This window comes from Marmota flaviventris, chromosome 9, assembly GCF_047511675.1.
Source record: "Marmota flaviventris isolate mMarFla1 chromosome 9, mMarFla1.hap1, whole genome shotgun sequence".
NCBI classification, from domain to species: Eukaryota; Metazoa; Chordata; class Mammalia; order Rodentia; family Sciuridae; genus Marmota; species Marmota flaviventris.
Genome location: NC_092506.1, coordinates 13,267,426 through 13,292,752, shown reverse-complemented (window position 1 = coordinate 13,292,752; position 25,327 = coordinate 13,267,426). Strand labels below are relative to the sequence as shown.

General features: G+C 37.7%; 1 protein-coding gene across 1 annotated transcript; it reads left to right on the top strand.

Moving 5' to 3' along the window:
* Positions 1 to 1,418: 1,418 nt before the first annotated feature.
* Positions 1,419 to 23,801, top strand: LOC114099826 (glycine N-acyltransferase-like protein 1). The gene is given in 8 exon segments (XM_071616917.1): positions 1,419 to 1,490; positions 9,320 to 9,391; positions 9,394 to 9,450; positions 15,011 to 15,137; positions 15,415 to 15,474; positions 15,610 to 15,656; positions 17,023 to 17,291; positions 23,672 to 23,801. Coding segments are annotated over 7 exon segments (717 nt in total). The 5' UTR covers positions 1,419 to 1,490; positions 9,320 to 9,364.
* The last annotated feature ends 1,526 nt before the right edge of the window (positions 23,802 to 25,327 follow it).

Sequence of the window (25,327 nt, the reverse complement as noted above, 5' to 3'; positions counted from 1 at the left end):
GTGAGAGTAACCTTGCATATTGTAATTATTAGACTAACTATTAAAAACAGATAAGAGAAATAACTTTCAAGACTCTACAAGTGATATAAAGCACTAACTGCTCCAAAAGGTGACAGGAAAAGAGAAACAGAAAACAAATGGAAAACAGTAAAATCATTTGCTAAAACCCAACCATAATAATAATTTTATTGAATTTAAAAGAGCTTAATCTTAGTATTACACAAGCTAGATATTTGAATGATGTATTCATTTTCCCACATTGCAGGGCCATAGAGTCAATGATCTCATAATTCTGTGCCCCAGAACGTGGAGTTAGCAAATTCTCTATTCTTTTCATTATTTTGTAAGACGGGAAACATCCTTAGGGATATTTTAATGAGGTGGTTAAGGCAAAGTTTGGCCAAAGGCCTCTTCATGGGTTGATTACTAATTTAACTGGATTATAATTGCTAGTCCTCAGACCCCATGACAGATGTATTGGTTCTCAATTTCCCTGAGGAATTCCCCTGCCAACAGGCACAAGACAATCAGGCACATAACACTAACAAACACATAATCAAAACTAATATTTTGTACTGGTAGACAAAAAGGAAAAATAGGAATAAAAGTCAAAGAATAAACAGATTAATATTTGCCAAAAACACCATCCCTCAAACAATGGGCCTAATTATATTGTGTGAATACCTATTTGCTTATAATACCTAACATAAAAAATAATTCGGCAATGAAAATTCAAGGGAACGAGTCATTTTTAAAAAATTAATTACCTATAGTTACAATTGTAATGTCACAATAAAAAGGAAAAATAAATAAATTTTAAAAAATAAAATACCTAGTAATAAATATAACCAAACTATGAAAGACCTCTACAATGAAAAGTAAAAAAAAAAAAAAAAAACTGAAGAAAGAAATTGAAGAGGACATTAGAAGATGGAAAGACCTCCTATGTTGGATAGAAAATAATATTGTCAAAATGGCCATTTTTCCAAAAATGATCTACATGTTTAATGGGATCCTCATCAAAATATCAATGGCATTTCTGACAGAATTAGGAAAAACAAAAAAAAATCACAAGGAAGAATAAAAGATCCAGAACAGCACAGCAATTCTGAACAATAAGAATAAGGCTGAAGGCATCACACTCCCCATTTTCAAATTATGCTATAGAATTATAGTAACAAGACACCATGGTGGTATTCATTTCTAGTACAATCTGAAAAAGTTACTTGTTCTCTCTGAGCTTTGGTGTCTTCGCAATGAGGATGATTCTAACAGTGTCTGCCTCAGGAGAATTGCTTAAATATATATGTATAAAATGCATTTTAAATTCATTTGCTCCCTTAAAACTCTCCCTTGACTTATCTTTTCAGAGTTTCTTTTTGAAGGGCACAAGGACCGAAGCACCCCACGAAATTTTGCTGCTTCAGTGTTCCCAGGAGCTGCTGACCCTCTACAAATCCTTGTCTGGGAGCATCCCTGAATCCCTGAAGGTGAGGGAGCAGCAGAAGGTCAAGGACATGGGTATAAGGGTGTTGAGGGTGAGAAAACAGTAGACTCATAATTCTTTTCTTCCCTCCCTGACTTTATGCAGAAGGTTATCTACAAATGAGGATGGAGTTGGGGTGAAGGAGGCCCATCTAGAGCAGCTGCTCTAGAGAATGGAGTTAACAGCATAGGTTTTGGAGCCAAGCTAAATGGGTATGCATGCCAAGTCTGCCACTTTCTAGTTGGGCAACTTTAAGCAGGTTTCTTTCCTTTGTGTGCCTTGGTTTCTTCATCTGTGAAATAGGAATATATTTACTGTGTATATGTATGTATGTGACTGTCTGACCAATGTGATTCTACAATATGTATACCCAGAAAAATGAGAAATTATATCCCATCTATGTATATCAAAGTATGTAAGTGCATTCTACTGTCATGTATAACTAATTAAAACAAATAATTTTTTTAAACATCAGAAATTTATTAGTTGCTCAAAACATTACATTGATCTTGACATATCATATATCATACATTTGTTTCAAATGGGGTATGAATTCTTATTATTCCCCCGTGTACAGTTTGCAGAATCACGTTGATTATACAGCCACATTTATACATACTGCCAAACTAGTGTCTGTTGTATTCTGCTGTCCTTCCTATCCCCTTCCTATACCCCTCCCCTCCCTTTCCCTCCCCTCCCCTCCCCTCCCTCTACCCCATCTACCATAACTCATTTCTCTCACTCTTTCTTATTTTTTTTCCTCCCCTTCACCTCACATCCTCCTATATGTATTTTTGTATAACAATGCGGGTCTCCTTCCCTCTTCTGTGCAATTCCCCTTCTCTCTCCCATTCCCTCCCACCTCTCGTCCCTGTTTGATGGTAATCTTCTTCTCATGCTCTTCCTCCCTGCTCTGTTTTGAGTCGCCCCCTTATATCAAAGAAGACATTCAACATTTGTTTTTAAGGGATTGGCTGACTTCACTTAGCATAATCTAATCTAATGCCATCCATTTCCCTGCAAATGCCATGATTTTGTTGTTTTTTAGTGCTGAGTAATATTCCATTGTGTATATATGCCACATTTTTTTAATCCATTCATCTATTGAAGGGCATATAGGTTGGTTCCACAGTCTAGCTATTGTGAATTGTGCTGCTATGAACATTGATGACACTGTTTCCCTGTAGTATGCTTTTTTTAGGTCTTTTGGGAATAGTCTGAGAAGGGGAATAGCTGGGTCAAATGGTGGTTCCATTCCCAGCTTTCCAAGGAATCTCCATACTGATTTCCAAATTGGTCGCACCAGTTTGCAGTCCCACCAGCAATGCACAAGTGTACCCTTTTCCTCACATCCTAGCCAGCACTTGTTATTTGACTTCATACTTGCTGCCTTTCTCACTGAGGTGAGATGGTACCTAAGGGTGGTTTTAATTTGCATTTCTCTGACTGCTAGAGATGGTGAGCATTTTTTCATGTATTTGTTGATTGATTGTATGTCCTCCTCTGAGAAGTGTCTGTTCAGATCCTTGGCCCATTTGTTGATTGGATTATTTGTTTTCTTATTGTTTAATATTTTGAGTTCTTGTATATTTTGGAGATTAGGGCTCTATCTGAAGTGTGAGGGGTAAAAATTTGTTCCCAGGATGTAGGCTCCCTATTTACCTCTCTTATTGTTTCTCTTGCTAAGAAAAAACTTTTTAGTTTGAGTAAGTCCCATTTGTTGATTCTTGATTTTAACTCTTGAGCTACAGGTGTCCTATTAAGGAATTTGGAGCCTGACCCCACGAGGTGGAGATTAGAGCCAACTTTTTCTTCTATCAGACTCAGAGTCTCTGATTTGATATCAAGCTCCTTGATCCATTTTGAGTTAACTTTTGTGCATGGTGAGAGACAGGGATTCAATTTCATTTTGTTGCATATGGCTTTCCAGTTCTCCCAGCACCATTTGTTGAAAATGCTATCCTTTCTCCATTGCATGCTTTTATCACCCTTGTCTAATATAAGGTAGTTGTAATTTTATGGATTGGTTTCTGTGTCCTCTATTTCTGTACCATTTGTCTACCTGCCTGTTTTGGTACCAGTACCATGCTGTTTTTGTTGCTATTGCTCTGTAGTATAGTTTAAAATCTGGTAACGCTATACCACCTGTTTCACTCATCCAGCTTAGGATTGCTTTTGCTATTCTGGGTCTCCTATTTTTCCAGATGAATTTCATGATTGCTTTTTGTATTTCTGTGAGAAATACCGTTGGTATTTTGATTGGCATTTCATTAAACCTGTAGAGTACTTTTGGTAATATCGCCATTTTGATGATGTTAGTTCTGCCTATCCATGAACAAGGTATATCTTTCCATCTTCTAAGGTCTTCTTCTACTTCTCTCTTTAGGGTTCTGTAGTTGTCATTGTATAGGTCCTTCACCTCTTTTGTTAGGTTGATTCCTAAGTATTTCATTTTTTTTTGAGGATATTATGAATGGAGTGGTTGTCCTCATTTCCATTTAGAGGATTTGTCGCTGATATACAGGAATGCCTTTGATTTGTGTGTGTTGATTTTATATCCTGCCACTTTGCTGAATTCATTTACTAGTTCTAGAAGTTTCTGGGTAGAACCTTTTGGGTATGCTAGGTATAGGATCATGTCAATCGCAAACAGTGCTAATTTAAGTTCCTCTTTTCCTATCTTTATGCCTTTAATTTCTTTCGTCTGTCTAATTGCTCTGGTCAGTGTTTCGAGAACTATGTTGAATAGAAGTGGTGAGAGAGGGCATTCCTGTCTTGTCCCAGATTCTAGAGGGAATGCCTTCAATTTTTCTCTGTTTAGAATGATGTTTGCCTGAGGCCTAGCATAGATAGCTTTGACAATGTTGAGATAAGTTCCTGTTATTCCTAATTTTTCTAGTGTTTTGAACATAAAGGGATACTGTATTTTGTCGAATGCTTTCTCTGCATCTTTGGAGATGATCATATGGTTCTTATCTTTAAGTCTATTGATGTGGTGAATAACATTTATTGATTTCCGTATGTTGAACCAGCCTTGCATCCCAGGTATGAATCCTACTTGATCATGGTGCACAATCTTTTTGACATGTTTTTGTGTCCGATTTGCCAGAATTCTATTGAGGATTTTTGCATCTATGTTCATTAGAGATATTGGTCTGTAGTTTTCTTTCTTTGAAGTGTCTTTGTCTGGTTTTGGAATCAGGGTGATGTTGGCCTCGTAGAATGAATTCGGAAGAGCTCCCTCTTTTTCTATTTCCTGAAGTAGCTTGAAAAGTATTGGTATTAGTTCTTCTTTAAAGGTTTTGTAAACTCTGCTGTACACCCATCCGGTCCTGGGCTTTTCTTGGTTGGTAGTCTTTTGATGGCTTCTTCTATTTCCTCCTTTGATATTGGTCTGTTTAAGTTTTGTGTATCCTCCTGACTCAATCTGGGTAAATCATATGACTTAAGAAATTTATCGATGTCTTCACTATCCTCTATTTTATTGGAATATAAGGTTTCAAAATAATTTCTGATTATCTTCTGTATTTCTGTGGTGTCTGTTGTGATATTGCCTTTTTCATCCCATATGCTGGTAATTTGAGTTCTCTCTCTTCTTCTCTTCGTTAGATTGGCTAAGGGTCTGTCGATCTTATTTATTTTTTCAAAGAACCAACTTTTAGTTTTGTCAATTTTTTCAATTGTTTCTTTTGTTTCAATTTCATTGATTTCAGCTCTGATTTTAATTATTTCTTATCTTCTACTACATTTGCTGTTGTTTCACTCTTCTTTTTCTAGGGTTTTGAGATGAAGTGTGAGATCATTTATTTGTTGTTTTTTTTTTTCTTTTTTTGCAGAATGAACTCCAAGCAATAAATTTTCCTCTTAAAACTGCTTTCATTGTGTCCCATAGATTCCAATATGTTGTGTCTGTGTTTTCATTTATCTCTAAGAATTTTTTGATTTTCTCCTTTATGTCTTCTGTAACCCATTGTTCATTCAGTAACATATTGTTAATTCTCCAAGTGATGCAGGATTTTTCCTTCCTTCTTTTATTGTTGATTTCCAGTTTCATTCCATTATGATTGGATAGGCTGCATGGTATTATCTCCACTCCTTTATAATTTCTAAGAGTTGCCCTATGGCATAATATATGGTCTATTTTTGAGAAGGATCCATGTGCTGCTGAGAAAAAAGTATATTCGCTTGATGATGGTTGATATATTCTATATATGTTGGTTAAGTTTAGGTTATTGATTATGTTATTGAGTTCTATGTTTTCTTTATTCAACTTTTGTTTGAAATATCTGTCCAATGGTGAGAGAGGTGTGTTGAAGTCACCCATAATTATTGTGTTGTGGTCTATTTGTCTCTTGAACTTGAGGAGAGTTTGTTTTATGAACATAGCTATGCCATTGTTTGGTGCATAAATATTGATAATTATTATATCTTGTTGGTTCCCTTTAACAGTATATAGTGTCCTTCTTTATCCCTTTTGATTAACTTAGGTTTGAAGTTGATTTTATTCAATATGAGTATGGCCACTCCTGCTTGCTTACGAGGACCATGTGAGTGGTAAGATTTTTCCCACCCTTTCACCTTCAGCCTGTATGTGTTTTCCTATCGGATGAGTCTCCTGAAGGCAGCATATTGTTGGATCTGTTTTTTAATCCAGGTTACTAGCCTATGACGTTTAATTGGTGAGTTTAAGCCATTAACATTTAGAGTTACTATTGATATATGGTTTGTACTTCCAGACATGTTTGTTTATTTATTTATTTGTTTGTTTGTTTGTTTTGTTTTCCCTCTTTGATTATTTTTCCCCCTTTACTGAGTTACTTCACACTGTTGGTTTTGGATGTTGTTTTTCATTTCCTCTTCTTGTAGTGTTTTGCCCAAAATGCTTTGCAGTGCTGCTTTTCTGGCTGCGAATTCTTTTAACTTTTGTTTATCATGAAAGATTTTAATTTCATTGTCAAACCTAAAGCTTAATTTTGCTGGATACAATATTCTTGGTTGGAATCCATTATTTTTCAGCATTTGAAATACGTTGTTCCAGGATCTTCTCGCTTTCAGCGTTTGTGATGAAAAATCAGCCATTAACCTAATTGGTTTACCCCTGAATGTAATCTGCCTCCTTTCTCGTGTAGCTTTTAATATTCTCTCCTTGTTCTGTATGTTGGATATCTTCATAATAATGTGTCTTGGAGTTGGTCTATTATGGTTTTGTATGTTTGGGGTCCTGTAGGCTTCCAGGATTTGGCAATCCATTCCATTTTTCATGTCTGGAAAGTTTTCTAAAATTATTTCATTCAATAGATTGCTCATTCCTTTGGTTTGGACCTCTATACCTTCCTCTATCCCAATGACTCTTAAGTTTGGTTTTTTTTATGACATCCCATATCTCTTGGATGTTTTGCTTGTGGTTTCTTACCAGCCTTTCTGTGTTGACTAGACTCTTTTAGAGTTGATATAATTTGTCTTCATTATCTGATGTTCTGACTTCTACTTGATCTAGCCTACTTGTAATACTCTCATTTGAGTTTTTGATTTGGTTTATGGTTTCCTGCATTTCTAGGATTATTGTTTGATTTTTTAAAAAATCTCTATCTCCTGGTAGAGTTGATTTTTTCCTTCTTGAATCTGTTTATGTAATTCATTTTCAAAGTATTCTTTCATTGTTTGGATTTGCTATCTAATGACTTCTTTAAGATTCCATTCCATTTGAGTCAGGTATGCCTTGAGTTCTTTATCTGACCATTTTTCTGATGCCTCTAGGTTCTCCTGTAAATTTAAGCTGTCCTGCATTGTTTATAATCCTTTTTTCCCTTGTTTTTTCATGGTGCTCACGTTACTTTCCAGCTCTGTTTGACTGCTGTGTTTCTGTTTTCTCCTATAAATTTGTTATGGTTTTGTATATCTTTGGGATCTCTCCTTTGAGATGGGAGACTATGTCTAGAGATGTTGGGCTTTATTGTAATTTAAAGCAAATTCATTCATTTCATAAAAGGCATATGGATTCTGAAGGCATATATCGATCTGTGGTTTGGTCTTTATGTTTAGGTAGGGTGCTGTGATGGTATGGAGGTTGGTATGTCTTAGCTACCTTGGAAAATTGCTCTACTGAAGGGGGATATTAACAGGCAAATGGACCAGGGTATTTGGTGGTGGCTAGGGACTTAGGAGCACTATATACAGCCTCCAAACATTCACCTATTTGCATTTAGAAAATTACACGTAATGAAAGTCGTAATGCCTGGGATGAAAGGTAGGGGAAGGGGAAGGAAGAAGTCCTTAAGGAGAAAGAGGGAGGAAAAAATAGGTAGAATAAAAATGATAAGAAAAATAAAAATTGAAAAGAAAAAATAAGAAAAGTTAAATTTAAAAAAAAAAAAAGAATAAATGCAGTCTTAGAGTTCTATTTTCTTCTCTTCCAGTAGGTGGAGCTGTGCCCTCCAAGCCCAGCTTCTGCCCTCAATATGCAGGAAACAATCCCTGTGCCTTGGCTCTTCTTCCCCTACTAGGCGGCTCTTCTTCCCCTACTAGGCGGCTCTCCAATCCTGGTCGCCCAGGGCTGTTTCCAGTCTCCAGCCCCTCCACCCCCTTCTCCTGCCAGCCAGGCCCCACTCACCAGTGACGTTCTCCACAGATGTAGTTACACTTGCAGCCCCCTGGGAACAACTGAGCACTCTCTCTGTTTGCCATTCACTGGGACCCCAGGGTTGTGAAGTCCGTGATCTGGGGGCCGTCACCTTATTTTGCCTGGTCCCTTTCAGTAGCCATGCCCCCGGGAGCTGGTAGAAAAAGCCTCGGCTGTCGCTGCTGGTGGTAGGGGGAGTAGGAGGTCAGGTGTCCCCTCTGTTTCCCTGGGCTCCTACAATCACGCCCTCGGAGATCTGGGGATAGATTATTGAGATTTCCCAGCTGTATGTATCTGGTGGGGTGGGAGTCACACACCTGTTGAAGCTGATTTTGCTGGGAAGGGATCCCGACCACTGCCGAACTCTGGTGACATCAGCTCTCTGCTGTGGTGGACTCCCTTGCCGGGGTATCCGATGGGAGGGGTGGGTCTGGTCTGTCTCTGGTCTGTCCTGGCCTCAGTTCTCGGTCCGCCGTCACATGGAGGCTTGGTTAGCAACCTCTTCAAAGGGTCCAACTCTTTGTTTCTCTGCCGCTTGCAGTCTCTGGCAGTGCCAAGCACCTCCGTCTGTCTCTTGGCCACTCGTGGTCTCTGGCAATGCCGAAACACCTCGGTCTGCGTCCGGCTGACAGACAGTCAGCAAGCACCTCCATGCGGTGCAGGGTGGCCAAGATTCGCCCATGTCTGAGCAAGCTGCTGCCTCTGAGGAGCCCAAACTCCCCACCTAGGTCTCACTTCAGCCGAATTTTGCTGGGAGTTTTTCAGCAGGCAGAATCCAAATGTTCTGAGGTCTCTCTCTGTCCACTCAGCTGAGGAGGTGAAGAGAGCGCTGCCTCCCCGCCTGCCTCCATGTTTTCACAAATAAAATTTTTTAAAAAAATAGGATTATATTAGCACCTACCTCTTGAAGTTTGTGTGAGCACTAAATAAATCCATGCAATGTCAATGCTAAGAACAGAGTAAGTGCCCAGAGAGGTTAGTGCACAGAGGTATTCATGCCACAAGGACACCTGCAAGTCCTTCCTGTTTGCTGGTAGCTTTACTCTCATCCAAATGGTCCTGAAGAGACCACTCATCTAATGACCATCTGAACTCTTCCTGCTACCCTCTCTGGGCCTTCGTTTCTCTCTTCTTTATCACATTCAGGACCCCATCTCTGAGGATGCCAGGGCAACCTTCCCAACCTCTCCGAGTCCCTTCTGCTCCTCCTTCAGGTGTATGGCTCCTTGTATTACATCAACCATGGAAATCCCTTCAACATGGAGGTGCTGGTGGGGTCCTGGCCAGAGAGTATCTGACAGTCATTATCAGACCTCAGAAACAGCTGGGCACACAGACCAGGTGGGTGGAACCACTCAGCTCCAAAGAGCATGAGGAGCTTCCTTCGTCCAGACTCACAAGGCATGCATGTATAGCCAAAGAAAACTCAGGATACTTTGAAGACACTCCTTCAGAACCTGGTACCTCAGATGGGCTCTGCATCCCCTAAGCAAGAATGAAAGAGGAGGAGAAGGAGGAAAAGGCTGGCACTGGCAGATTAAAGGGCACATTGAGAGGGCAGGGGAGCCGTGAAGGTTGAAAGGAGGCTATTCTAGAATGATATCAGAAGAGTGACTTAGAACCAAAAACCAGGGCTGATATCTATTAATAAAAATTGCCTCTCAAGAGAGAAGGGGCTGATGATAACTTTTCATCAACTTTGTGGAAGCGCTTTCCCTGTTAGTGAATGTCATCCTCAGAGAAACTTCAGGAGGTGAGCATTAAGACCTCAGACTTAGAAAGGATAAAACTACACTGAGAAATATTGAGTGATGCAGCTTTGAAGACCACACTCTAAAGTACTGTCTAACCTGAATTCAAATTAGATGGACTCTGCCCATTTTATTAGCTATGTGGCCATAGACACTTCTCTGAGCCTCGGTTATCACCTGTAAAGTGGGAATAATTCTCACTGTCTTTTTATGGTATTATTTAAGTGTTAAATTAGATACTTTATATCAAAGATTTAGAACATGGCATATAATTTTAAATATCACTTGCCATCGTTATTGGCTGAAGTCACACGAAGGTATGACTAAGCTGAAATGCAAACTGACATCTCTTACTTACCTCCAACTTAACCAACTTAAGCAACTCAGTTGAATCATGGATGATTCACAACAGAAAATAAAGAAAACAATATATAAAATTTTCCGACAAGTTTAAAAGCTAACTTCCCTAAATCCATGGACATCTAGTGGTGAGCTAAAGCTACAGAGCCAGCCCTGCTTCATTGCAGGTGTACAAGCCAAGTCCCCAAATAGGAATAACCTAATCCAGGTCAAGACTAGTTTACAAATCGGGTGAAGACTGTGGTGCAGAAAGTAATAAAGTGGCCCTAACTTGAGGAATTAAGGAGTGTAGAGGTCAGCAACCAGGCCAGCCCAGACCCACTGTGTCTTCCTTCTAGACATTTGCCCTAAAGACGTTCATTTGATCCTGGCTTCCTGACAATTTGAGTTTGATTAACACATAGTTTATTAAGTTCCAGGTCTAATTTCTTCAAAGTTTGGTATACTAAATAATTGTAGATGATCAAGTATTTTTCTATTTCTGTAACTTTATAATTATTATGTGTATTTGAGCAATGTAATTATAGTATCAAACTCATGAATTCATATTTTAATTGTATTGAACAAGACTATATTATTAAATCAATAAATAAAAATATAGAGAGGCCATTGTGTGTGTGTGTGTGTGTGTGTGTGTATATATATATATATATATATATATATATATATATATATATATACATGCACACATATATATACATACATATATATGACAAGAATATGGAAAGATTGTGAAATAATGCAACTTACTATGAGATTCTTTTACCTAACCTATTTCCATAGTATACCATGACCCTTTTAGTATTAAAAGTCAATTCATTTTTTTTTATTTTGATGTTTTATTTTTCATTGGAGCATATTCATCACACATGATGTTGAGTTTCATTGTGGTATACTTGTGCATAGATAAAAACATAATTTAATCACTTTCACTCTCTCAATACCTCCCCCATCCTGTTTTCCTCTGCCCTGGATCACCTTCCTCCAGTCTACTGATCTCTCTTCTAATTTCATGAAGTCCTTCTATTTTTTCCTCATTTTTCCTTGTAGCTACTACATATGAGAAAAAAAAATTGTTATTTTTCTAAGTCTGATTTATTTCACTGAAAATTATGACTTATTTTATTTGACATTATGTTCCCCAGTTCCATCCATTTTCCTGTAAATGACATAATTTCATTCTTCTTTATGGCTGAATAAAATTCCACCATGTACAAATGCCACATTTTCTTCATAGATTCATCCATTGACGGTCAACTATGTTGATTCCCCAACTTGGCTATTGTGCATCGTGCTGCAATAAGTATGGGTATGCATGTGTCTCTAAAATATGCTGACTTTAATTCTTTTGGATAAATACTTAGGAGTGGTATAGCTGGATCGTATGATAGTTCTGGTTTCAGCTTTGTAGGAACTTCCACACTGATTTCCCTAGTGGCTGTACTAATTTACATGCCATACATACATATATAACATAGTGTGAGAGTTCCTTCCCACCCCCCACATCCTCACCAACATTTCTTGTTATTTATATTATTGATGCTTGCCATTCTGATCGAATGAAAAATAGAATAAAAATAAATAAATAAACAAATATCCATTCACTTTTGAATAAAAACTTTTAAGAGTGCAATGCAGGAAAATTTAACTAGAAAATATTTAATTTTTTTCTTTATGAAGTTTTAATCTCAAAAGTAATATGCACTGATAATGCAAGTGAAAAACTCCAGCTTTGTTCTAAAAAGTTAATAACCTTTTGTCTCCTTTCCCACACCCTTGAAGTGTCCTCGATCATAATAATGCACATGAGAGTATTTGCTACTTCTTCTTTTATAACTTTTTATTTTTCCTTTTACCCACTATAGACATCACTCCTGGCCCATCAATGAAGCACTGATGGATTCTTTTTAAAACTATATAGTATTGCAGTAAATGCACTGTAATGATGGAACCAGTCTCCCATTGTTGGTTTTGAAGTGCTCACAGCTCTTGCCTCTACAAGCAATGTTTCAATGAACACCCTATTTACAAGTCTTCACACCTGGAAAATTTTCTCACCTGATTGATTTCCATAAGGGGCATTATCAAAATAAAGAACACTTTTTTTTCCAAAGTTCTAGTAATCACTGTCAGATTACTTTCCCAAAAGATTGCTGCACATTTTATTTCCATTAGAAGTAAATGGAAGAACCTTTCCCCCAACCCCCATCATCCTCAGCACTAAATGTTAACTTACACTAAACTCATGGATGATAAATGGTGTCTTATTGTACAACTGTTTGTTCATATCCTTTGACAATTTTTATACTGGGTTTTTGTGCCATTCTGTTGTTGTTGTTGTTCTCTTAGATATACATGACAGTTATATATAGAATGTATTTTGACATATTATACATACATACATGGAGTATAGCTTATTTTAATTAGGATCCCATTCTTGTGTTCTACATGATTTGTGTCATTCTTAAAATTATGTAAGAGTGTTTTAGGTATTAGGGATACTAGCATGAATGAGACACAGTACAATTTTTTTCCCAATTTATCATTATTTTATTTTATTAATGGATATTTTGACATGCATATTTTTTAAATTTTCTTTTCTTTTTTCATACTAGAGATTGAACCCAGGGGTGTTTTACCACTGAACTTCATCCCCAGCCCTTTTTATTTTTTACTTTAAGACAGGGTCTCGCTAAGTTGCTGAATCTAGCCCCAGACTTGTGATCCTCCTTCCTCAGTCTCCTGAATCATTAAGGAGACTTAATTTTCATAGAATTTAATTTTTCCAGCTACCCACCAACTACCTGTGGCAATTGGATTTGAATTGGATTAGCTTTCTTGAACAATTGTGGAAGGACTGATATTTGTGGGGTACTAAATCTTTTCGTGTAGAAACATGGTATGTATCTAAATTTTCTCAGTTCATATTATATGCCGTTTAGTAAAATTTTAGTGTTCTTCTTGGGCCATCCACGTGGCTCTCCATTCAATTACCCATAGGTATTTTGTGCTATTTGTTAATACTATTAAATTAGCTTTCTCTTTCAGAGTATTATTATTTTGCTCTTGACTTCTATTTTTAGTTTTTGTTTCCAAATATGCCACATGACTCTTTCAAATCCTGCTTGTGTGGGTTGCTGTTTTTTGTCGGGACCTCCTGGATTTTCTGAACACATAATACCATAATTTATAAACAAAGATAATTTGTTACTTTTTTCCTAATATCTGTTTCAGCTGTTCAATTTCTTGCCATATTGCACAATGTACAATCAAAAAAATAAGAATACCTAGTAACAATAGTAATGGCTTTATCATCCTCTCATTCTTGATTTTAATGAAATAGACATAATAACTTATATTTGAAAATATGCTTATTTCTTCCAAATGTTTCTTTTCTCACTACCCCCATTTTCTTGGGGCTCACATTTAAAATAAATTCTGAATTTTACATTATTTGATTTTTTTCTTTTTGGCAATGTGTAGACTTATGTAACTTTTCCCTCTTGAATTTATTATACTGAGAGACCTTTTAATCTAAAGCATTCTTGCCTTCCTAAAATAAACTTTATGTGTTCACAGTTATTATTCTTTTAACACACTATTAGACATTTTATTCATAATTTGTACATTGAAAATGATCAATAAATATTTTTGTTGTTTCTTTACCAGATTTGGGGTTAGGGATTTTTCCATCTGTTACCATGGTCTAGAACAAAAATTATGTGTTTATTTTTGGTATAGGTATAATTTAAAGAAGAATTAGTTTGATTCTGGCCACATTTTAAATGGTAAAACTTTTAATTTCATTTCCAATCTTTTCTGCTGGGGTTTTCTATTTCTTTGAAGGTCAAAGCAAAGTGTAGCATCTTTCCTTACAAGCATGTAACCCTCTATTATAATTCTTGTATTCCTTCCTCTGTCTCCTTTCTTATGGACTGTATCGTATGCTTTTCATTGCTGATATTGTTTTTAATTTTCCTCCTGTTTTGTTCTTTTTAAATTATCTTTTAAAATATCTATTATATGGAATATGAACTTTTGGTTGGGCCACATTCAGGAAACTGTATTTATACAGGAATTCTCATTTTCTTGATGGTTTCTTCAAAGTTAGTTACACAATTTTTTTTTTTTTTTGGTACCAGGGATTGAATCCAGGGGTGCTTAACTACCAAGCCACATTCCCAGCCCTCAGTCTTTAGCCTTTTTAAAATATTTTATTAGAGACAGGGTCTCACTGAGTTTCCCAAGACCTCACTAAGTTGCTGAGGCTGGGTTTGAACTCACGATCCTCCTGCCTCAGCCTGGTTAGTCTCTGGGATTTCAGGCCTGAGCCACCACGCCCAGCCTAGTTACACAGTTTTATGTCTCACTCTTTAACAATGTAATTTATAATAGAATATGTTCACTGCTAAAACTCATACCTATGGTTATTTCTCCTTAGGAACAGATATTCATCTTTCCATGAAATTTGTGGATTACTAGAATGAGATTACAAGTGCTTTTTTTTTCAAGTTCATAAAAATAACACCACACCAAACTTCCCAGCGTGCTACAAAAATAGTTCCAATTATTTTATTTCATTTTGCAGGCTTTGGGCTCTGAATTAAGTAGTACTATTCTAACAGGCTGATGTTCTGTAGCTTTGGGGAAATGCAGTGTCTCATTAATGCTTGTGTCCATTAAAGCATCTTGCTTAAGCTCTGCGCTGATTCTGGGCGTCTAGATTTCAATAAGAGAGAGATGAAGAAAAAGCACAAGGAATGATATGCTGTAACCCTCTGCCATCCCATTCAGGAGATGACTGAGGACACGGATCCATATACCAATGTGTACAGTATATTCTCCAAAGAGCCTCAAGAATTACAGGAAGTCCTGAAACATTGTGGGGTCATTAAGTGGAAACAGATGCTCCAGATCCAAGGTACCAAGTCAGAGGCAGTGACAGTGGTTCTCAAAGTGGGTCCCCAATCAGCCACGGCCAGCTTTCCCTGGGAGCTTCTTAGAAGTGCAAATTCTCAGAAACCCTGAGGGCTGGGCAGCAGAACAGCAATTTGTGGTGTAGCGAGTGCTCCAGCTAAACTCAGCCCAAGCCCAAGAAGAACCAAAATTTGCATTGAGTTGTGAGTCAGGCAGGAGCAGCAGAAATGGGAGAGCAGTGTCCATCAATGGCCGAGCTGCTCTTTCATCTTTCTTCCCAGGATGACAAGAAAGCTTGGGGGAGGGGATAAAAGCCATTGCATTTTCAAAGTCAGTGAAAGGTGAACTACTCTAACTTATTTTTTTTTTAATTTTTTATTGTTGGCTGTTCAAAACATTACATAGCTCTTGATATATCATATTTCACACTTTGATTCAAGTGGGTGAACTACTCTAACTTACTCCTCTATTTTAAGACATCTGGAGCTCAACGCCTCCACCAAGAGCAAGCCTGGAGGCTGCTGTGAGGGCAGCCACCCAGAGGATGAGTCAGAGAGGCACAAAAACATGTTTTCTTTAGTGACTTTTTAAAAATTGATCCTTTTAGTTACAGGTAACAGTAGGATTTATTTTGACATAATTATAAAAGCACCGACTCTACTTAGGTCTGATTCAGTATCCAGTATTTCCTTTCTCTCCCCTCTTCCCTCCCCACCACTCCATTCCTTTTTCTCTACTCTACTTTCTGCTATTGTTTTCCAATTTGCCTGTTTGTTTGTTTATTTGTTTTAGTGTCTTGTGGGTGTACCTGATGATGAGATTCACTGTGGTAAATTCATTTCTTTCTTTTTGGTTCTAGGGATTGAACGTAAGAACGCTTAACCATTGAGCCTCATCCCCAGCCCTTTTTTTAATATTTATTTAGAGACAGGGTCTCACTTAGTTGCTTAGGTCCCCACTAAGTGGCTGAGGCTGTCTTTGAACTCATAATCCTCTTGCCTCAGCCTCTTGAGCTGTTGGGATTATAGGCAGGTGCCACGGCACCCCGCTTCCCTTTACTTTAGACTAGCTTCCACATACTCAAGCATTTGACCTTTGACCTTTGATTTTCTGAGTTGGGGTTTTTTCACTTAGCATAATAGTTCTCCAATTCCATCCATTTACTGGCAAATGTCATTATGTCATTCTTCTTTATGGCTGAGTAATACTCCATTGGTGTGTGTGTGTGTGTGTGTGTGTGTGTGTCACATTTTCTTAATCCATTCATCATTTGAAGGGCACCTTTGATGGCTGTTGTGAATGTGCTACTATAAACACTGATATGACTGTGTCCCTGTAGTATGCTAATTTTAGATCCATATTTTGAATATATTCTGAGGAGTGGGATAGCTAGATAATATGGTGGTTCCAGTCCTAGTTTTTAAAGAAATCTCTTTACTGCTTTCCTGAGTGGTTGCACTTGTTTCCAGTCCCAACAACACTGTGTGAGTGTACCTTTTCCCCCACATTCTTGCCAATGCTTATCTTGCCAATTCTTGATCATTACCATTCTGATGGGAGTGAGATGAAATCTCAATGTAGTTTTAATTTGCATTTCCCTGATTGCTAGAGATATTGAATATTTTTTCACATATTTGTTGTCCTATTGTGTTTCTTCTTTTGAGAAGGTCTTAGTTCTTTTGCCCATTTATTAATTGGGTTATTTGGAGGGTTTTTTGCTTTTTTTTTTTTAGTTCTTTATTAAGATTGTTCTTCCTTGTATATTTTTGTAATTCACGTGAATCAGTTTTGGAGTGAGAAGAGGTCTGGGAGTTCTGGAACATGTTGGTATCCGTAAATTATAGGAATGGAAATGAAAGTCTGGGTTTTGGTTTTGTTTCCACTGACAGGATCCCAACTTTAAGTTTTCCCAACTGGATGTCTTTTGTTCTACACTGGTAAATGACAGCTGGGACATAGGACAGAATGAGAAGAGCCTACATTACATCCAGCACTGCATACAAACCTTGATAGCATTCTGTCTGCAAGGCCCAGAAGGGGGCCCAGTCACATGGGTCACCATGGACCCCAGTTGTGAAGTGGGAATGGCCTACATACATAGATAGAGAAGCAAGGGCAAACTGAGACCACTGTTGGGATATTTCACAAAATATCTACGTCAGAGACCAGACCGGAGGAGGAAGCTAGACCCCCGCCCCGCACTAGTCCGGAGGAAGCCCATCAACCCTTAAAATCCATCAAAGAGGGCATGGCTACCAGCACAGTTCTGCGGCTGATCCAGGTACCCGGTTTCCAACTCCCCCACCCTTAGCTGCAATAACTCAAAATATTTCCCACAAGCTTTTGGGGGGTGTAGCTATCGACACAAAACAACAACTGTACAGGCACCTGGTTTTCAACTCAGAGACTAGAGTAGGGAGGATACAGGTGGAAGCTCAAGTCCTTTCACACTGGCTATACCCACCACCCTGAACACAGAGGCTCAAGCTAGGAATAGACAACGCCACCTACTGGAAGCAAGGAAAACAGTGTTCTGAGAGACTTTTTTTTTTTCTCTTTCTTTCTCTCTTTTCTTCTCTCTCTTCCACAACTTCAACATATGTGAAACCAAGAACTGTGCATGAACAACCGAATCACCAAAATAATATAATATAGAGGAATTGCATATGCCCCACCTTCCCCCCATTTTTTTCCTTATTTCTTTCTTACTTTCTTTTTCCTTCTCTCTTTTTTCTCTTTTCTTCCTTGTTATTTTTTTCTTCATTCTTACTCCCTCTATCCCACTTTCAACCCCCTAACTTTTACTATCTATACATAGGGTAACTATCTAAATACAGATAGGAGGTTGAGTCTATACATTCTTCCATAAATTACCAGTCTATTGGTTAGAGTTCTCCAAAGTTGCTAAGTTAGTTTAACCTCATACCCTCACTCCTTTCCCTCTAAGTATAACATCCTTCGTCTGATATTGAGTTTTCTATAAGCCACCAGATATGGTATGCCTTTTATGAAACTAATGACTATATTTTTAAATAATAATTGAAACCAATATCTGTAGACTTAGATTCTAACTATAAATGTATTAATAATGAAAACTTGTGCTTAGATGATGTACTGTTGATATTGGGAACTGTTAACACTGTCTTTCTCTGCAAAATAGGGATTTTGGAGCTATACAAGAACAATATAAATATATAAGGGGGAAACCATTAACACAACAGTTTCACAAAGCTAGAAAGAAACGTGAGCAGTATGAAAAGACAAGGAAAGAAAGGACCACAAACAATGCAGGTCAATTCAACATTAGAAGAAGTAATATATGCAGCAGATGGAATGTCAGACAAAGAGTTCAGGATATACATGCTTCAGATGATCTGGAGTCTCAAGGAAGACATTGGACAGCAAATTCAGACAATAAAAGATCAATTTGACAATGAATTACATAAACAAATCCAAGAAGCAAAAGATCAACTCTACAGGGAGATAGAGGATATAAAAAAAAAAACACAGAAATCCTGGAAATGCAGGAAACAATAAACAAATTAAAAACTCAAATGAGAGTATTACCAGCAGAGTAGAACACTTAGAAGATAGAACATCAGACAACGAAGACAAAGTTTTTCAACTTGAAAAGAACATAGACAGCTCAGCGAGAATGTTAAGAAATCATGAGCAGAACATCCAAGAAATATGGGATAACATAAAGAGACCAAACCTAAGAGTTATTGGGATACAAGAGGGTATAGAGGTCCGAACCAAAGGAATGAGCAATCTCTTCAATGAAATAATACGAGAAAACTTCTCAGACTTAAAGATTGAATAAGAAACCCAAATACTAGAAGCTTACAGGATGCCGAATGTACAAAATCATAAGAGATCCACACCTAGACACATAATAATGAAGATGCCCAACACACAGAATAAGGAGAGAATCTTAAAAGCCACAAGAGAGAGGAAGCAGATTATATTTAGGGGCAAACCAATCAGGATAACTGCTGATCTTTCAACACAGACTCTGAAAGCTAGAATATCCTGGAACAACATATTTCAAATGCTGAAAGAAAATGGGTTCCAACCAAAAATCGTGTATCCAGTGAAATTAAGCTTCAGGATTGAAGATGAAATAAAAATATTCCACGATAAACAAAAGTTAAAAGAATTTGCAGCTAGAAAACCAGCTTTTCAAAACATCCTTGGCAAAACATTACAGGAAGAGGAAATGAAAAATAACAATGAAAACCAACAGCGGGAGGTAGTACAGTAAAGGAAAAACTAATCAAAGAGGAAAAATAAATCATGTTAAGTAACATAAATAACCAAATATGGCTGGAAGTACAAACCATATCTCAATAGTAACCCTAAATGTTAATGGCTTAAATGCACCAATCAAAAGACATAGGACTGGATTAAAAAAAAGATCCAACAATATGCTGCCTACAGGAGACTCATCTGATAGGAAAAGACATACATAGACTGAAGGTGAAAGGTTGGGAAAAATCATATCACTCATATGGACTTCGGAAGCAAGCAGGGGTATCCATACTTGTATCAAATAAAATAGACTTCAAGCCAAAGTTAATCAAAAGGGATAAACAAGGACACTACATACTGCTCAAGGGAACCATACACCAACAAGACTTAACGATCATTAATATATATGCCCCAAACAATGGTGCAGCTACGTTCATCAAACAAACACTTCTCAAGTTCAAGAGTCAAATAAACCACAACACAATAATCATGGGAGATTTTAACACACCTCTCTCACCACTGGACAGATCTTCCAAACAAAAGTTGAATAAAGAAACTATAGAGCTCAATAATACAATTCATATCTTAGACTTAATTGACATATACAGAATATACCACCCAACATCAAACGGATACACTTTTTTCTCAGCAGCACATGGATCCTTCTCAAAAATAGTCCATATATTATGTCACAGGGCAAATTTTAGCAAATACAAAGGAGTAGAGATACTACCATGCATTTTATCTGATCATAATGGAATGAAATTGGAAATCAATAATAAAATAAGAAAGAAAAAATCCTACATCACATAGAGAATAAACAATACGCTGCTGAATGAACAAAGGGTTACAGAAGACATCAAAGAGGAAATTAAAAAATTCTTAGAGGTAAATGAAAACTCAGACACAACATATCGACATCTCTGGGACACTATGAAAGCAGTACTAAGAGGAAAATTCATTTCATTCCTTAAAAGAAGGAAAAGCCAACAAATAAATGACCTCACACTACACCTCGAAGCCTTAGAAAAAGAAGAACAAATTAGCAGCAAATACAGTAGAAGGCAAGAAATAATTAAAATCAGAGCTGAAATCAATGAAACTGAAACAAAAGAAACAATTGAAAAAAATTGACAAAACTAAAAGTTGGTTCTTTGAAAAAATAAATAAGATTGATAGACCACTAGCCACGCTAACAAAGAGAAGAAGAGAGAGAACCCAAATTACTAGTTTACGGGATGAAAAAGGCAACATTGCAACAGACACTTCAGAAATACAGAAAATAATTAGAAATTATTTTGAAACCCTATACTCTAATAAAATAGAGGATAGTGAAGACATCGATAAATTCCTTAAGGCATATGAGCTACCCAGATTGAGTCAGGATGATATAAACAACCTAAACAGACCAATATCAAGTGAGGAAATAGAAGAAGCCATAAAAAGATTACCAACCAAGAAAAGCCTAGGACAGGATGGATATACAGCAGAGTTTTACAAGAACTTTAAAGAAGAACTAATACCAATACTCTTCAATCTATTTCAGGAGATAGAAAAAGGGAGTACTTCCAAATTCATTCTATGAGGCCAACATCACCCTGATTCCAAAACCAGATGAAGACACTTCAAAGAAAGAAAACTTCAGACCAATATCCCTAATGAATACAGATGCAAAAATCCTCAATAAAATTCTGGCAAATTGGATACAAAAACATAACAAAAAGATAGTGCACCATAACCAAGTGGGATTCATCCCTGGGATGCAAGGCTGGTTCAATATATGGAAATCAATAAATGTAATTCACCACATCAATAGACTTAAAGATAAGAACCATATGATCATCTCGATAGATGCTGAAAAAGCATTCGACAAAATACAGCATTGCTTTATGTTCAAAACTCTAGAAAAATTAGGGATAACAGGAAATTACCTCAACATGGTAAAAGCTATATATGCTAAGCCTCAGGCCAGCATCATTCTAAATGGAGAAAAATTGAAGGAATTCCCTTTAAAATCTGGAACAAGACAGGGATGCCCTCTCTCACCACTTCTATTCAACATAGTTCTTGAAACACTGGTCAGAGCAATTAGACAGACAAAAGAAATTAAAGGCATAAATATAGGAAAAGAAGAACTTAAATTAGCACTATTTGCTAATGACATGATCCTATACCTAGCAAACCCAAAAAGTTCAACCAAGAAACTTCTAGAACTAGTAAATGAATTCAGCAAAGTGGCAGGATATAAATCAATACCAATAAATCAAAGGCATTCCTGTATATCAGTGATAAATTCTCTGAAATGGAAATGAGGACAACTACTCCATTCACAATATCCTCAAAAAAAAAAAAATACCTGGGAATCAACCTAACAAAAGAGGTGAAGGACCTATACAATGAAAACTACAGAACCCTAAAGAGAGAAATAGAAGAACTTAGAGGATGGAAGGATTTACCTTGCTCATGGATTGGCAGAATTAATGTGATTAAGATGGCCATATTACCAAAAGCACTTTACAGATTCAATACAATTCCCATCAAAATCCCAATGACATTCCTTGCAGGAATAGAAAAAGCAATCATGAAATTCATCTGGAAAAATAAGAGACCCAGAATAGCTAAAGTAATTCTAAGCAGGAAGAGTGAAATTGGTGGTATCGCAATTCCAGATATTAAATTATACTATAGAGCAATAGTAACAAAAACAGCATGGTACTGGTACCAAAATAGGCGGATAGACCAATGGTACAGAATAGAGGACACAGAGACAAATCCACAAAATTACAACTACCTCATATTAGACAAAGGTGCAAAAACATGCAATGGAGAAAGAATAGCATTTTCAACAAATGGTGCTGGGAGAACTGGAAATCCATATGCAACAAAATGAAATTGAATCCCTTTCTCTCACCATGCACAAAAGTCAACTCAAAATGGATCAAGGAGCTAGGAATCAGACCAGAGACTCTGCGTCTAATAGAAGATAAAGTTGGCCCTAATCTTCATCACGTGGGGGAAGGCCCCAAATTTCTTAATAAGATACCTATAGCACAAGAGTTAAAACCAAGAATCAACAAATGGGACAAATTCAAACTAAAAAGTTTTTTTCTCAGCAAGAGAAATATTATGTGAGGTGAATAGGGAGCCTACATCCTGGGAACAAATTTTTACCCCTCAAACATCAGATAGAGCTCTAATCTCTAGAGTATACAAAGAACTCAAAAAGTTAAACAAAAAAAAATCAAATAACCCAATCAACAAATGGGCCAAGGACTTGAACAGAAACTTCTCAGAAGAGGATATACAATCAATCAACAAATACATGAAAAAATGCTCACTATCTCTAGCAGTCAGAGAAATGCAAATTAAAACTACTCTAAGATACCATCTCACTCCATAAGAATGGCAGCCATTATGAAGTCAAACAACAATAAGTCCGGTGAGGATGTGGGGAAAAAGGTACACTGCTGGTGGGACTGCAAATTGGTGCAGCCAATTTGGAAAGCAGTATGGAGATTCCTTGGAACTCTGGGAATGGAACCACCATTTGACCCAGCTATTCCCCTTCTAGGACTATACCCAAAAGACCTAAAAAGAGCATACTACAGGGACACAGCCACATCAATGTTTATAGCAGCACAATTCACAATAGCTAGAATGTGGAACCAACCTAGATGCCCTTCAATAGATGAATGGATTTTAAAAATGTGGCATTTATACACAATGGATATTACTCAGCACTAAAAAATAACAAGATCATGGCATTTGCAGGCAAAGGGATGGCATGAGAGCAGATTATGCTACGTGAAGTTAGCCAATCCCTAAAAAACAAATGCCAAATGTCTTCTCTGATATAAGAGGGGTGACTCAAAATGGGATAGGGAGGAAGAGCATGAGAAGAAGACTACCACGAAATAGGGAAGAGAAGTGGGAGGGAAAAAGAGGGAGAAGGGGAGTTGCATGGAAGATGGAAGGAGACCCTCATTGTTATACAGAATACATGTATGATGTTGTGAGGAGAAAAAGAAAAAAAGAAGTGTATCACATTAGATTGGATAGAGAGAAAGGATGGGAGAGGAAGGAGGAGTAGGGGGGATAGGAAGGGCAGCAGAATAGAATGGACATTATGATTGATGTATGTACATTCCATGTATGTATTATATGTCAAAATACATTCTGCTGTCATGTATGACTAAAAAAATAAAAATAAATCATATGGTAAATATATATATATATATATATATATATATATATATATATATATATATATATATATATATATATACATCAGAAGAATATTCCATTCTACCTCTCTGTGCTGGGAGACAATGAAAAATCCTGCAGATCTCTGGAGAGGTCTGGTTTCTCTGTGGCCTCATGTGGGCGCCACCAATGGATCTGCTCCCCAGGGAAATAAGTTCCATTTGTTTAGACAATGATGCTACTTAGCCATCATGGCCAAACTCTCCTTTAAAGTTGAAGCAGAAATCACCCAACAGCTTTCTTCACTCACAAGTGTTCACTGAACATTGAAGATGCGGTAGGAACCCTCTAACATGGAGGCAAAGTTGAAAGACATAACCATGCTCTTGAAGTACTTAGAATCTGAGGCAGGGGTCAGTCTTTCACTCTTCTTGATAAGTGTGTTCCGAGAATCAAGGGTTATCAGTAAAACACATAGCCGGAAATCCAGGGCCAGTTCTCACCTCTGGGAACCAGAATGGTTTGTGAAACCTGACTGACTGAACCTGTGATCTGGAAGATGAATGAAGGAATTCAATAAAAATATCCGTAGAACACACCTCCTCTGTATGGCCTGTCTGCCCTAAGTACTCCTTGTATTTATGGATGTAGGACTCACAGGTACACCAAAGAAGGGAGTCAGTGACTAGCCATGTGCGAAAGGTGAAAACCCAAACAATCGGCTGTCCTAGGCCAGCTTCCATCACTGCAATGCAGAAAAGGGAATCCAAGGGACTGAGTCCCAGGGACCGAGTCCCAGGGACCAGGGACCACCGCTATGGAAATGGTGTTTGCTGTGCTGCTTGTCTCACGCTCCCTGGTGTTGGGTAAGGTGTTTCCTGGGAGTCTGTTCATGAGTCCAGGCCTTGAGTTTGTACCACTGCTGTCTTCGGGGTCAGATCACAAATCAGGAGGGTTCCTGGGAGAAGGAGCCATTACAGAGAGGACTGGAGAGTGAGTAGGGGTGACCCTGACAAAGAAGCCATAGGGAGTTTCAGATGAAGGAAAGAACACACACCAGGCACTACTTATTATAAGCACTTTATAATCAGAAATTGTATTACCGTATCAGAATCCCTGGTCTAAAAAAAAAAAAAAAATACTCCTCAGTGTGAAGAGCAGATGAGCCCTGGGTCATAGGCTGATCCTGCAGTGTCAGCAAAAGCCAAGCCTGGGAGACCTTCCTTGCCCCAAAGGCGAGGATGTTAACACCTTGACACTGGGCTCTGGCCTGGCACTGTTATCAGTCGTTCCTGTACAATGGGCTTCCTGGGAGCAACAGGATAGTTGAAAAAAAACATGTTTCTAGCTCTGCTAACTTTTTAGTTCACAAAGAAACGTCTTGATAGCTCACAAGCCTTGAACAACTTACAGTGCCCCTAGAGTTCAACTGCCTGATTATGAGACCCTACGTAATAAACTTGCAGAGATAGTTCTGGGTCACTGTTTCTCCATCAGTGTACAGCGTCCCACCTCGTCCCAGCTTTGCTTTAAAATGTCTCTGTGTTTTCTTTGTCTCTGGTTTTTGTGTTTTTCTCTATCTCCTGTTGCCCCTACTCAATCCTTTGTTGAAGCTGCACGGGTCACAGCATCTCAGGAACAGCTCAGACCTAATAATGGACTCTTTTGGCCCTGCCCTGCCACTCTGCCCTATATGTAGCTGGACTGCTGTGGATACTACAGTTTAAAAACAAACAAACA